The sequence below is a fragment of the Neovison vison genome, chromosome 8 (genome assembly GCF_020171115.1).
Source record: "Neovison vison isolate M4711 chromosome 8, ASM_NN_V1, whole genome shotgun sequence".
Classification (NCBI taxonomy): domain Eukaryota; kingdom Metazoa; phylum Chordata; class Mammalia; order Carnivora; family Mustelidae; genus Neogale; species Neogale vison.
Window position 1 is genome coordinate 95387740 of NC_058098.1, and position 14633 is coordinate 95402372.

Genomic DNA, 14633 nt, shown 5'->3' on the forward strand with positions numbered 1-14633 from the left:
CCTTGATGGCATCTCCAGCTGGAGGACTTGGCCTGTTAACCTCTGATGGAGAGAGGCAGGCTTTGACATGAAGTCCTCTGCTCTGTCAAAGGCCAAAATGTTCCAGAAGAAGGAAAGTACTTGTGGTTTTAGGATAAATCAGAGAACGTTTGCTATGGATAGTGACACATGTTAGCAGTTGCTACTCTCCAGGACCTGGGTATTAAGTCACTGGACTTGTTAGTCCGATTCTTTTTGAGACCACCAATTTTCGGTGAAGCAAACAAAAAACTCATACAATTCTCGAACCATTGAATGTTAAAAGGGATACTTAGGTTATCTTGTTCAGCCCCATGGTTTCATAGATAACAAAAGAGGCTCAGATAGATTAAGTGTGGCCCAGGCCTCCCGATTCTTGGTCTGTAGCAGACCTTAGCTAGCATGAGTGGACATATTCTGTCATACTGGTCACCCAGAACAGCCCGTAGGGACATAATGCAGATGAAGCCGAGCTTTTCAATCTCAGGATGTTTCTGTGCACTGAAAGATTGAGGTGCCTAAAGGAAGGCATCCATGCTTCCTTTTCACAGATGCTTAGAAGACGGAGTTAAATCTTTCCTTCGGATTTTACGTAGTTCCTTCTTTCGTTCACCCTGTCGAGAGAAGGTTGATGTGAGGTTGTTGTGAAGACCAGCGAAAGGAGGGTAATGTGCACATGGCTGTGTACAGCTTCACTGAAGTAAGACAGGGGCTCCAGGCAAATCCAGGTGCTACAGGATTCCTCCTGGAATGAGCTCCCACGTACAAAATTTTAGAATTATGGCATGGATTGCAGGGAAAATCAAGCCCAACATTGCCATTTTACAAGCCCAGAGAAGTTCAGTGATTTGCCTTGGGTCACACAGTGTGGGAGATGACAAAGTCATAGAAGAATCCAGGTTTTGTTTTTTAACTCAGGATGGGACATTTTCCCTAAAACATTCTAACTTTTTTTTTTTTTTTTACAAGACCCAGTGTGAGGGTGTTTTGATGGTTTCTAGATCAGATAGGCATTATCCATGCATGAAGTTGAAGCAAGACACAGATGGTGGTGGCCGCCCCCGCTGAGGACCTGTGGTCTAGGAGAGCATGTTGGAGTAGAAGCTGAAGCTCTCTGTCATGGTCTTGGAGTCGCTGCGAGAGGACCCATTGGAGGCCAGGTCCTGGGACGAGGGTATGGCCTTTGGACCATCCTCCAGCTCCTCCTCGTGGGCCCCCACCACTGTGGAGACGGTGGTCTCCAGGCGGCTGACCTTATACACGCTGCCCTGGGTTTGGAGGTAACGGGTGGATTTCATTTCGAGCCCCTCGTAGTCGCCGGCACTGATAAAGGGGCAGCACCGGAAGGCATGCTTGAAGCCCAGACGGAACCTGGCAAGAGAGCAGATGGAGAGGTGACCCTTGGGGACAGCCTGCTCCCAGAGGACATTCCCACCACTGTCTCAGCTTTTGCACACATGCGCATACCTGAGCATGACTCTCTTTTACTGGGTTTATATTGACAGCCAGAGACATTGAGGCCAAAGCAATTTGAAGGCCAGTCATGAAGGCAGAATTCAGGACCAGACCCCAGGCTCGTGTGAAATTCCTGTTTTGACTGAGGATGACCCCAGAACTCTGCTGCTATCCCCCGTACCTCGGCGCACGCTGGATCTCCTCAACACTAACAAAAGCGCTCCCCAAGTCTTTGCTCTGTGCTCGGTGCTGTGCTCATCAGCGGGCAGGAAACCCATACGTTAGGACTCCTTTCCCTCAAGGAGCTCGTGGACTGAGGCTTACTTCAATCACGTCCCTTCCATGTGCCTCAGTGTTCCTGTTTGATAAACTGGGAGAATCAGCCTTTACTTAGACATACTGGGATATTTAATATTTAACCCAAGAGCACTTGGGCAAAGTCATCAGGCTCTTTGAAGGAGGTGAATCTGTGCGTTAACTTAACAGAGAGCATCTGGACACATTCAAGAGAATCCTGCCCCCAAATTCATAGCACCTGAGTGTCTCATTCACAGAAGGCACTTTGTAGGCTGATGACAGAAAGCTAGAAAGACTGTGACAAACATTTCATTCCTCCTCCTGGCCCTTCCTCCTTTCCCATCTGAGGGACTGAGCTGCCTGTTGGGGACTCTATACATCAACCCGAATTCCCTATTGCTGACCACCGTTCCCGATGGGCTCCCCCTTCTCTTTCTTGTCCAAGGTTGGCTGCTTCTGCCAGGACAGCTCTCCTGGCCGGTGTGGCCAAGTCCTGAATCAGGGCCTTTTGCTTACCCTGTCCTGCTGAAACTATCAGAAAAAACTGGGGAAAGCTACCCAAATTGTGTGATGGGGTAGATGGGAAGAGAGAAGTGAGAGACCTTAGGGAAAGGAAAAGATGCTCTGTGGAGAATGGCGCTCTGGTGCCATCAGTGTTTCTGTGTGTGCTGACTCTGCCTCCCTTTCTCCCCCTCTCTGCACATAACAGCCACTGTGCGTAGGTCCATAGGGCTGAGTGGCTAAACTCCCAGGCTATGAACTGGCTGCAGCCCACAGACCTCTTCATATGCATGCGTCACAGAGGTTTGTTTTAATGTGCACCCCAAACCCCCACAACCTTAGTTGCAAGTGTTCAAAGGTCAGAAGACCTCACACAAAAATACGGATTTCTGGTTCTTCTTGGAAAAGGAAAAAAAAAAAAAAAACAACCACTCTGGGTTGGTAACTAGTAGGGATTGGGCAGTGTGGTCATTTTTTTGCCATAGTCCCTCCCGCTCCCTCTTGCCTCGCAGAGGTTCTGCTCAGTTAGGCTGGGCACTTGGGTGCTCAGGAGCTCCCGAGACAGATCTTGCTGCCCCTGAGCGAGCGCGGAGCAAGGCCCTCACCTGTCGTTGAGGCAGCAGTAGATGATGGGGTTGTACATGGTGGAGCTCATGGCCAGCCACATGACCGCCAGGTAGACCTGCTGAATGAACTTCTCCAGGTAGAGGTCGGGGTTGATGTAGGGCAGGAGGAAGAAGACGTGGAAGGGCAGCCAGCAGATGGCGAAGGTGCACACCACGATGATCATCATCTTGACCACCTGGCGAGAGCATGAGATGGGTGAGACCCGCAGCACGTCTGCCTCTTCTCCACACTATGCTCTCTGCCCTCCTGCCCCTTCACCACAAGGACCATTTTTACATGGGACTTGGATTATGTCAGTAGTTCTCAGAGTATGATTCCAGGACCCGCTGTCAGAAATGGGAACCTGTCAGAAATGGGAATTCTGGGACCCAATCGCGCACTCACAGACTCAGAAACCCGGGGGGGTGAAAGTCAGATTTCTGTGTCTGACAAGCTCTTCAGATGATTTTGAGATGCACTCACCTTTGAGAATCTCTGTGTTATGTCATCCTTCTGGGCGGGGACTGGAGCCGAGGGAGGGCAGACCCGGGGGAATAGGGTTCTGGGGGAGAGATCCAGGAAGGGGCAGGAGGCAGCAGGGGTGCAGGAAGGGGAGCGAAGGGCCAGGACAGTATCTGGGCAAGGGAGGGAAGGAAGGGATCTGGAAAGCTGCAGCTAGGAAGCACCCGATGGCTAAAGGGGATTTCAGAGGTTTTTATGAATAGTGGGGGGATGTAGCCTGTTCCTTTTTAGCGGCCATGAAATCTTCAGAGAATAACTAGCATCCACACAATGAAATACTATGTAAAGAAGTACAAAAGAGAAAAAAATGAGAAAACCCTTGATTTATTGGTTTTCAAAAATCTTATAGACACTATTAAGCAAAAGAAGTGAGGGGAAAAGAATATAAAAAAAGAATATGTATTGTGTACCAAAGAAAAGAATATATATTTATTTGGCTTATAGGTGCATTGTAATATCTGGATGGATTAATAACAAATAACAGTGGTTACCGTAGTGTGTGTGTGTGTGTGTGTGTGTGTGCATGTTACTAGCTTGACAGGTTGCCAGTTACTCTTTCTTTTTTTTTTAAGATTTTTATTTATTTATTTGCCAGAGAGAAAGAGAAAGTGAGAGCACAAGCAGGGGAGGCGGCAGGCAGAGGAAGAAGCAGGCTCCCCGCTGAGCAAGGGGAATTCCAATGCGGAATTCGATCCCACGACCCCGGGATCCTGAGCTGAAGGCAGATGCTTAACTGACTGAGCCACCCAGGTGTCCCATCATTTACGCTTAAGGCAAGAGGGAAATAGCTTCTGCCTGTACAGGCAGGCCCAGGTTACAAATACAGTGAAGAATGACCTCTTCCCGCCACCTCCCTACATCCCGCCCACCCCTCCACTGTTCCACAGACCCAGGGATGTCTCTTGCCTGTGGAGGTTCTGGGGCTCAGTGCCTGGCAGTCTGTCACCCGCTCCAGGGTGGGTCGGGGCTGCTTGCTCTTCCCTTACCTTGCGCTTGGCAGAGACCTGCTCATGGTAGCGGTCTGAGGAGTCCCCAGGGATCTCGCTGGCCCACAGCGTGATGCCCACCACAGTGTACGCATAGCCAATCACCAGCAGGGGAAGGAAGTAGATCAGCACAGTCACGCAGATGTGGTACCTGCAGCAAGCAGCATGGGAGCCGTCAGTCTAAGAAACGACAGGGGCGGTCAAGGCTTGGCAGCTCCCTTTCTTAGCATTCGGATGGCAAGGCACACCCAGGGAGGCTTGCCACCTGGACTGAATGGTTGGGGGACACAAAAATGGGTAAACTAGAGGAAACTCTCTCCATGACTGAGACTCCTGTTGAGATTGAAGAGAAGAATAAACACTGATGAAAGGGAACTGAATCCATTGTATACCCATGACAATTTTAGTTGATAGCAAGTTCAATATTCCCTTCATTCTCCCTCCAAAAAAATGCAACCTGAGGATGCGTTAATAGAAGTATAGTCTCTGGAATGGAGGAAGTGTTCGTACCACTCAGTTTATACCAGTCAGATTACATTTAGGTTCAGTTTTGGTGCTGGAGTGTAGACCAACTTGTACATTCAGACGAGAATCATTAGAGGGTTGGTGAGCTCTCCTCACCCATTCTGCATGACCAGTGGCTTTCCAGGTGTGAGAATAATTAGCTTGGAGGAGAGAGATGAAATTTATTTTACAACTAGGATCAGTGGGTGAAAGCCACAAAGTATAAGCCACTTCTAAGCCTGGCCCTTAAAAACCTATCTCTGATGAACGCTTCCCAGGTCCCTGAGTTACAGCTCACAGGCCACACACCAGCTGACTTGAGTTTAACTGAAACACGGTCAGGAAAGAAACCTTTGCCATGTTAAACTATTGAGATTTTGAGGTTTGTTACAATAGCATAACTTATCCTATTCTGTTAAGGCAGCGTCTTTCAAAATAGGAGACTCAAATATATATATATATATACATATATATACACACACACACACATAATACACATATGTATACATATATATATATTTTTTTTTTTTTTGAATTTTGAGAAAGGATATTTTTCTCAAGGGGTCCTTGATATGTCTGGCTGGTTGTAACCCCTTTCTCCTGACACGAGTCTGACACAGAGGTTCAGTCTCCTGATAGTAATAATCAGTGGGAATTGTCAGTGTTTTGGGGCATTCACTCTAGATCACTGTGCTAATAATAATGTATGGTATTCATAGCAGAAAGGGTAGTTAGATTTTATTTAGTGAGGAGCACAATGCCAAGCACTTAACCACCACTGTTCCTATTTGATCCCGAAAACAAATGATTAGGAGGCTACAATCATAATCCCATTTTGTAGACGAGGAAACTGAAGTTTAGAAAGGAATGAAATTTTCCAAATTCCCAGCTGCTAAAAAGAGGAGCTGGGATAAGAAGGCCGGACTGTGACCCCAGAACCAGCTTCTTGTCACTAGAGAAAAGTCACCCGATGGTATTTTCTTCCACTCTGTTTATGCTTATTCTCTGATTTTTTTCCCCAATAAGGAAAACTCACTTAATTTACTTCATTTCTGTCCTATATCGGTACTATGTTTTCAATCACTTTTTTGCCGCACAGTTTTACTACTTATTCAGCCTCCTCTGAGTATTAAAATTTGCAACTTGAGGACCCTTGGAGAACTCTTAAGTAACACAGCTTAGACTCAGCAACACAGGGTGCTGAGCGTGTCCCTTTTGTGTCTCATCAGGCTGTTTGGGGGCCCCTCAATTGTCACCTCGTCTGGGAGCCTCTGGGTTCTCCAGCCACCAGAGCAGAGAGCGCACCCTGAGTTTCCTACCTGATCCCGACCTCTTCTCCCACTTGCTGTAGAGGCCACTTGGAGATTTGGGGGTATGGAGACCCTGGGAACCTCCAGGAGGCACCTGCTTCTGCTATTCGGAACACTAGTCCTTCCTGCAGACTGACACTTGGTTGGCATGCAAAACACTTAGCTGAGCTTTGTGGGGCCAGCGCCTCAGAGCACTGGGTGAGGGACAGGACGGGAGGATCCTGCAGTCGTCACCTGTGCTCCTTACCCTGGACCACCGGGTCCCAAACTGGAGCCAGCTTCAGAATCACCTGCATGGCTTGTTTGAACACAAAGGGCTTCGCCACACCTAGACTTTCCCACTTAGCAGGTCTGGGGTGCGCCTGAGAATCTGCATTTATTGTATTATTTATTTATTATTTTTTAAAGATTTTATTTATTTTGAGGGAGAGAGAGTGCATGAGCAGGGGGGAGGAGCAGAGAGAGAGGGACAAACTGACTTCCTACTGAGCAGGGAGGCTGCCATGCGGTTTGATCCCAGGACCCTGAGAACATGACCTGAGCCAAAGTCAGACGCTTACCCCAACTGAGCCGCCCAGGCGCCCCCTGAGAATCTGCATTTATAACAAATTCCCAGGCCATGCTGCTGCTGCTGGTCCAGGTTCTGACTTTGAGAAACACTGCCCTAAACCGACGGTTCTCAAGCCTGGAATCATGAGTATCCCCAGGGGAGCTTTTAAAATGATCAGTGCTCAGAGACGCACATTTAATTGGCCTTGAGTGTAGAAACAGGAAACCACAGTGGAGAAAATTCTCCAAGTTATTCTGGCACATGGTTATCCCTGAGAAGCACTGTTTCAAGTCCAAGGTCTGCAAGCCTGTTGGAACCCCATTGTTGGAGATTCATGACTTCAGTGAAGTGTGAGTTAACCATGTTTCTTAGTTTCTGTAGCTGGTGCTTTGACGTCTGGGCCTTGCTGACCTGAAAGGACAGTCCCTCCTTGTGCTAGCTGGTTCCCAGAGATAACTCAGGCTGGTGTGACTTTCATCTACACCCTAGCCAACCCAGCGCCCCTCCCCCCCCCACCTGCTTTCTCAGGGGCTCTTACGCCATGGGATGCTCTCCGGCTGCCACGGTCACCCCAGGGCCACCTTGGGCAGTGAGGGGCGCCGAACCATGGAAATGATTCAAAATAGCCAATTCTAAGCCTGTTTACCCTGCCTCACCCGTTCCTTCTCTGAAACACACAATCAAGTCTTTCCTGAAGTCTCCCCAAGCTCTCTCTCTGCCTGTGGCCCTGCGTCCTGGGAACTATGAGTAATAAATTACTTTTTCAATAGCAATCGTGTCCTCATCTTTTGGCCTTGCCATACCTGAATAGAAAATAAACTTGCACTTTAAAACAAAGTGCCCTTTGGAAAATCAAAGATCCGATCAGACCATTAGGAAAATACTAAACTGGATCAGTAAACATAACTTATCAGACTTTTATTTTTCCTCAAGTAGGCTCCATGCCCAACATGGAGCCCAATGCGGGGCTTGAACTCACAACCCTGAGATCAAGACCTGCGCTGAGATCAAGAGTCGGACCCATAACTGACTGAGCAACCTAGGAGCCCCCAGCCTCTTTTTCTTTCTCTCTCTCTCCCTCCTTCCCTTTCTTCCTTCCTTCCTTTCTCTTTCTTTCTTTCTTTCTTTTTAAAGAAGGAAAAGTGGCTTTCTTATTTATTTGTAAACAACAAAAAGTATGGACTTAATTTCAGTTAAAAAGTATTATAATCAGGTAGAGCACTAATATGCCCATTCTGGAACAGGAATAATGAAGAATAACATAGAAATATGACCCAGCTATTCCACTTCTAGATATATACCCAGATGGTTTGGAAGCAGGAAAGCATCTACTCAAGATGCTTGTGCACCAAGGTTCCTAGCAGCACTATTCACCATAGCCCAAAGGTGGAAATAACCCAGATGGACCCTCAAAAGTTGAATGGATAAACCAAATGTGGTATATACTTGATGGTGGAATATTATTCAGCCATGAAAAGGAATGAACTTCTGATGCCTGCTACAACATGGATGAAACTTGCAAACATCATGATAAATGAGTAAACCAGACACAAGAGGACAAACAGTATATGATTCCACTAAATATCTGGAATAGGCACATTCATAAAGACAGAAAGTGGAATAGAGGTTGCCAGGGGCTGAGAGGAGGGGATGGGATAATAGGTACAGAATCTGGGATAATGGAAAAGTTCTGGAAATGGATTGTGGTGATGGTTGCAACAACACCGTGAATGTACAGTAGTAAATTTTATGTTAAAAATATTTTATCGCAATAAATTTAATTTAAAAATTCCATTAAGAACATTCTAGTGGAGCTGGGGTCTTAGATCTCCTGAAGCACAATCTTCTGCTCCCTCCAGGAACCCCTCAACAACCTCCCTCTCCAAAATCATAAAAAAAAACCCAGGGCACCTGGGTGGCTCAGTGGGTTAAGCCACTGCCTTCGGCTCAGGTCATGATCTCAGGGTCCTGGGATCGAGTCCCGCATCGGGCTCTCTGCTCAGCAGGGAGCCTGCTTCCCTCTCTCTCTGCCTGCCTCTCCATCTACTTGTGATTTCTCTCTGTCAAATAAATAAATAAAATCTTTAAAAAAAAAACAAAAACCAAAAAAACCCAAACCAACCCGTAGGTTTGCCTCTTGGAAGGATCAGAGTTTAAATGCATCCCCCTAAATCTTGTTCAGATAAACCCCTTTTATGTATCTATTTTATTTTTTTTTAAGATTTTATTTATTTAGTTGACAGAGAGAGACACAGTGAGAGAGGGAACACAAACGGGGGTGGGTGGGAGAGGGAGAAGCAGGCTTCCCACTGAGCAGGGAGCCTGATACGGGGCTCGATCCCAGGACTCTGGGATCACGACCTGAGTCGAAGGCAGAGGCTTAATGACTGAGCCACCCAGGCACCCAAGATAAGCCACTTTTACGTAGAAATTGCAAACACTCAATTTAAACAATGTCTCAGTTATCAAAATTTCTAAATGGCTCTCAGTCAAATAAATGAAACTCCATCAGTAGAAAATATGAAAATAAATACATTTGTCCCATCTTGACACTTTCTTGGAGAAATTTTATCATACCTTGTAGTTAATTGGAGATAATCCTGTCTTGCAAAATTTTTTTTTTTTTGCCAAAATCATTATTTTAGGGAGCGGGCCTATGGAACCTTGTGTAATCCTATTATGTGTGGCTCTGTGCTATTGCTTGGCTTTCAACTCCAATAGTCCCATGGTTCCTGCCAGGCAGGGTTTTATCAGCTCTCAGAATTAATATATGCCTTGGGAGAAGAGAAGAGGGGTCAGGGATGCATCAGAGGCGATTCAGAGAGAGGACTGGGAGTGATAGCAAGAGGCTGTGACAGCAAGGATGGCTTGGCTGCCTTCCTGCTTGATGAGATATGAGCACGGATTCTGATCATTACCTTCTGCTGGTGGCCTCACTGGTATGCAGAAGGTAGGTGCACGCAAACATCACGTCTTCGTTCCCTCCTGGTCAACCCTCTAAGCAGCACATTTTACAGTATAAACTTGCTGAATACAGACCGTGTCACCCCAAATCCTGCAGATTCGCCCATCCTTCATGCCTTACTGCTCACTAATCCAGGTCTACTGATGTCTCACTATCTGGAGTCCCCTCGTTGTTCAAGCACCAACAGTTCCGGTCTCTGAAATAATCCCTAGCCTTTGAAATCAGATACACGGGTATATTAAATACTATCCAGAGCATCTTCTAATGCACTTCATGGAGGCTCTAGGTGCTCCGAGGTGGGAGGAAGAAAGGCTCTGGGGTGTGTGTTTTCACTCTAACGAACAACTCTGCTTTGCTGGGTTTATGTGTGACTTTCTGTGGACGGTGCTGTTTGGAGGTGGTGGTGGGAGACCTCAGCTGTAACAGAAAGGCTGATGAGCACTGCTGTCATCCTAACTCCTACCCAATGCATTACCCTCTCCACATTTTCCATACCAGGTAATCAGCCACAGACTTCTTGAATACCCCTGTGACGCGTCACTCACTAGCTGTAAAGCCAGCCCCATCAGCGATACTTGGGGCTTGTGAGAGATACAGACTCTCCTGCCCCACCCTGGAACGTCAAATCAGAATGGGTATTTTAACAAGACTCCCTGGGGGTTCATGTGCAAGTTCAAGTTTGAAGCGTATGGCTCTCCCTCGTGGCTGCACATTGGAGTCACCGAGGGAGTGCTGGAAAATTCCAGGGTGTGGCTCCCACGCTCAGCTTCCGACTGAAGCCTAGCCTGAGGGCTGCCTGGGCATCGGGAGTTTCAGAAGCTCCCCTGTGATTCTCCTCGCAGCTGGGGCTGAGAGTCATTGTCGCTGAGCCTCCTGCTGCTGGCAGCTGGGACCTATGCAGTTCCTCACACTGAGAACCTGGGGCCAGTAGCGTTCACTACCCCATCCCAGGTCACGGGCAACACGCTGAGTCCGCCTCCTGGGATGGTCCTGCAAACTTGAGGTGACCGGGAGCGTGGCTGTCCCCAGAGCCCTCTTTGCATCCCGGACTTGTGGGGCCACCCCTCGTTGGACACAAGCTGAGTGATCCCCTCCTGTTCTTCCTCCTGCAGCCCTCAGACTGTTGCTTCTTAGAGCACGGTGCTAGCTGCCTGCTTGACTCTCCTTCCAAAGAATTGTCTTCTGTGCAGATAAGTGGTTTCTTTGTAGTAAAAGAAAGAAAATGCCATATATGTCTTGGTTCACTTTCACTTCTAGATACTAGACCAAATGCCAAAGCCCCTCGCAGCCCTCTTGGAGGCAGATGGAAATGAAAATCTACTAATTTATAAATTTTGCAAGTGTTTATTCTGCACCTACTATATGCCTGGGCCTGTGTGAAGTGTCCAAGGCTTGGGCCTCATCACAGGGAGCTCAGTCTGCGGGGAACACAGAGGAGCACCAAGGAGTGTGACACAGGAAGTGACCTGTGTAATGACCTCTTCAAGTGGAGTAGAGACACTGAAAGAGGTGTCAGAGGCCTTTATAAATATATACAAGATGTAAAGAATAGATACATACATAAAAATTTAAAAAATTACCCAGAATACTGCAGGTATTTTGTTACTAAGTGCATGGAGAGGAATGGGAATGCAGAAGTGAGACTCTCAACTAAGCCAATCACGGAAGCTTCCTGGAGGAGGTGTGCTGGGCCACACCCCAATATATCAGCAGGAGGTGAGCACCTCAGGGAGGGAGAACAGCAGCAAGGGCAAAGGCACTGACAGAGGATCTTGGCACGGTGTGCTGTGATTCAGGCCAAACGGAATGTAGCCCCTGGGGGACGTATCAGGAGACTTGTCCAGAAAGGTAGACAGAGGCCAAATCATGAAGGGCATTTTATGACAGGCTGAAAAGTTTATAATGTATTCTAAAGGTGATGGGAAACCACGAGATGGTTTTAGACAGGGAGTGACATGATCAGTTGCTTGTGCTCTGATGGAGGCAGGCCTCCATCCTAATGGCTAGAGGCACCAGCCTTTAGGAAGCTGGGCAGGGATCCAGGCTGGAGGGTGACTATGGCCTGAGCTAGAGCCATGGCAGCCTGGGGGGTGGGGGAAGGCTCCAAGGGTGCTGTGGCTCGTAGGCTTGGCAGCCAATGGCACAATTTAGCTAATTTCTGGCCTGGGTGAATGGGGGAGAGTGAGGCCAAGTGTTACTGGTATGAGGACCGTGAAGGAGGATCGGGCTTGCTGGGGGAGGTCAGCAAGTGGACACCTGGACATGCTGACCTTCAGGCAGGCAGCTGGACATCTGGCTCTGGCTGGAGCTAGGATGAAGCACCTGCATGGAGATTCGATTTGGAGCTCTTGGGTGTCCCAAAAGCCTGAGAAGATGAGGGGAACCTGGGGGGAGAGGAGAGTGGGAGTGAGCCCAGGGAAGGAGGGAAAAAGGAGGGAGAGGAGAGTGGGGAGGGGAGAGTCCAGTTGCTGGTGGAGCCTGTCTGGGGGGAGGGACATTGGGAGGGCAGGGGGTGGGATGAGGACAGTGGAACTTGCTCTGTTGTTTTGGAAATAGGAGGTCAAGAGCAGAATCGGTGTTTTCAGGGTGGTCAGCAAAGGCTAGAGCAGGTGGGCAGGCTGATGGGAGTGAGGACGTGGGGGCAGTAGGTGGAGATTCCATTCCTAAAATGTTGGGTCATGAAAGGGAGAGGAGGGCAGCAGCCAAAAGATGCCATCTGTGTGTTGCTGGACCAGGCAGGGGATACTGAAGCGCCCGAGAATCCTCCCCTGTTTGTGACCAATCTCCTCTGGGTCACAGTTATGTGAGCACATGACCTGCTCTCTGATCTTCAGAGAGGGGCTAGGATCCAACCTCCATCGACCGCGTCCAGCCATCAGCTCGGGGCAGAAAGGCCCCTAAGTCAACCTCTTTTAGGATGTGCTTTGACCAATCAAAGCAGATGCTCAAGTGAATTCACTGAATTCACAAAATTCCTACCGCGGAATGGGCCTGCCTCCTGGAGAGAGTCGCTCAGCTCCTGCCAGTGAACAAGACAGGAGATCAAGCCCATCTCTTCTGCAGTCACTATCCAAACCACACATGTCAGAATTTTGATGTGTTCTCCAGGCAACTTTTTATATTTTATCTGCTTCATTAGATACTGTGGTCCTTGGAGGCAGAGCCCAGCGGTGTCCCTCTTTAATCACTCTTGCAGAAGTGGCACCAGGGAAATGTTTCGTAGAAAGAGAGCATCTCAGGCTCGGAGGGATGTTAGAACCCTCACCTGCTCCGTCCCCCATCAGCGGGAGGTTCTCCTGAGGGTACCCTCTTCAGGAATGTGTCTGGCATCTGCCTGAATGCCCGTCCTGCAGGCACCAAGCCTGGAGGCCTGAGCATTTCCTACGTCTTTATTTTTTAATCAACAGTTTTCTTGTTACAAGCACTTTATATTTATTGTGGATTTGAATATACAGGCAAGGGTTAAAAGAAAACCTTTAAGGGGTGCCTGGGTGGCTCAGTCTGTTAAGGTTAAGCGTCTAGCTCTTGGTTTCAGCTCAGGTTAGGATCTCGTGGGGTCTGTGCTTGGTGGGGAGTCTGCTCAAGGATTCTCTCCCTCTGCTCCTTCCCCATTCATGTGCGCATGCCCTCTCTCCATCGGAAAATTTAAAAATCTTGAAAAAAAAAAAAAAGAAAAACTTTAGAAGTCCCTATAATCTATGATCTTGAAATAAATTTAAATAAAAATGACTAACATCTTCCTATTCTTATACGCACAGGCACACTCAGATTTATGCATACACAAGTGTATTTTATATTACTTCAAAAATAACACTGTGTCACAATCCTCTTATATCAGTAAATATATTTTTATAACAATGTTTCTGATGGGTGTGATGATGCCCCATTTTATAGAGATACTGGGACATTTGGGTTATTTACTGTGCTTTGATATTTAACTGATACTATAATTAACATCCTCAATCCATGCCTTTGTTCTCATGCTTATTCCCCAAGGAGTAACTCACCAGAACTAAGTTAAGGTGTTCTTAAAGGTTTGCTATATATTGTCACTCTACAGAAAATATCTGCCAGTTTACAGCCCCTGTGGCCTCTGGGCCTTCCATTTTCCCTGCACAGCAACACCAGGCATTAGTAAGTCTTCTAGTCTTTGACAATATGATAGTTTGCTTTTAATATTCTTGATTCACTATACATCGAAATTTTATAATTATGCTTTTTGTCATTGTCGTTTCTTCTTTTCTGAACTGACTGCTTGTATAAATTGGCTTGATTTTACAGTGGAGTATTCATACGGTCCTTACTAATTTGCGAGAACTCTTTGTAGCTTCTATCATACTATACTTAGAATTGCCTTTCCAATACTGAAATCATGAAAGTATTTGCTCCCACTGTCTTCGAATTCATTTGTTTGATTATCTGCGTTGTAACTCTTCAGTCCATCAGGGATTTATTTGGGCGAGTATTATGACCAAAAAACTCCACATTGTTTTCTTTAATGATTCCTTGGCTCTGTTTGAGACGTTTGCTCTGTTTCCTTGGTCTATCTTTCTTCTATCTGGTGCCCTCTCCACACTCATTTTTTGTGGCTTTGTAGTATATCTTTTCTCCATGACAGTACATCTCTCATACTTTTTTACTCAGTTCTCCAAAATAAAATATCCCCAGAGCTTCACATTTCTTAAGTAGAGGGTCAGGGGATAATTCCAGCTATTTGCAGCCAGGCTTTCAGCTTTCCAGAAGATGTCGCATGGCAGATTCACCAGCCCCATCCCTGCACTGGCTCTCACGATGTCCTGGTTTCAGATTTTTTCTTTGTCAGCTCTCCCATCCGAAGGGAACAAAAGAGGATGTGTTGCCAGGAATGGCTCCAGAGTTTGGAAATGCTCTAACAAGAGATACGTAAACAAGGGACTCCA

The 14633-nt window shown here is 47.2% G+C and overlaps 1 protein-coding gene across 3 annotated transcripts in view; it reads right to left on the minus strand.

The window, feature by feature from the left end:
• Positions 1-288: 288 nt before the first annotated feature.
• Positions 289-14633, minus strand: part of TACR1 (tachykinin receptor 1) — a 148540-nt gene continuing 134195 nt past the window's right edge. For 2 of the 3 annotated variants that reach the window (XM_044261497.1, XM_044261495.1), the window contains 3 exons: positions 4386-4536; positions 2877-3073; positions 564-1389 (listed from right to left, as the gene is read on the minus strand). In XM_044261497.1, the coding sequence (XP_044117432.1) occupies positions 1098-1389; positions 2877-3073; positions 4386-4536 (640 nt within the window). In that variant the 3' untranslated portion in view covers positions 564-1097. Of the gene's footprint in view, positions 1390-2876; positions 3074-4385; positions 4537-14633 lie in introns of all 3 variants that reach the window. The other variant, XM_044261496.1, reaches the window with a different exon arrangement.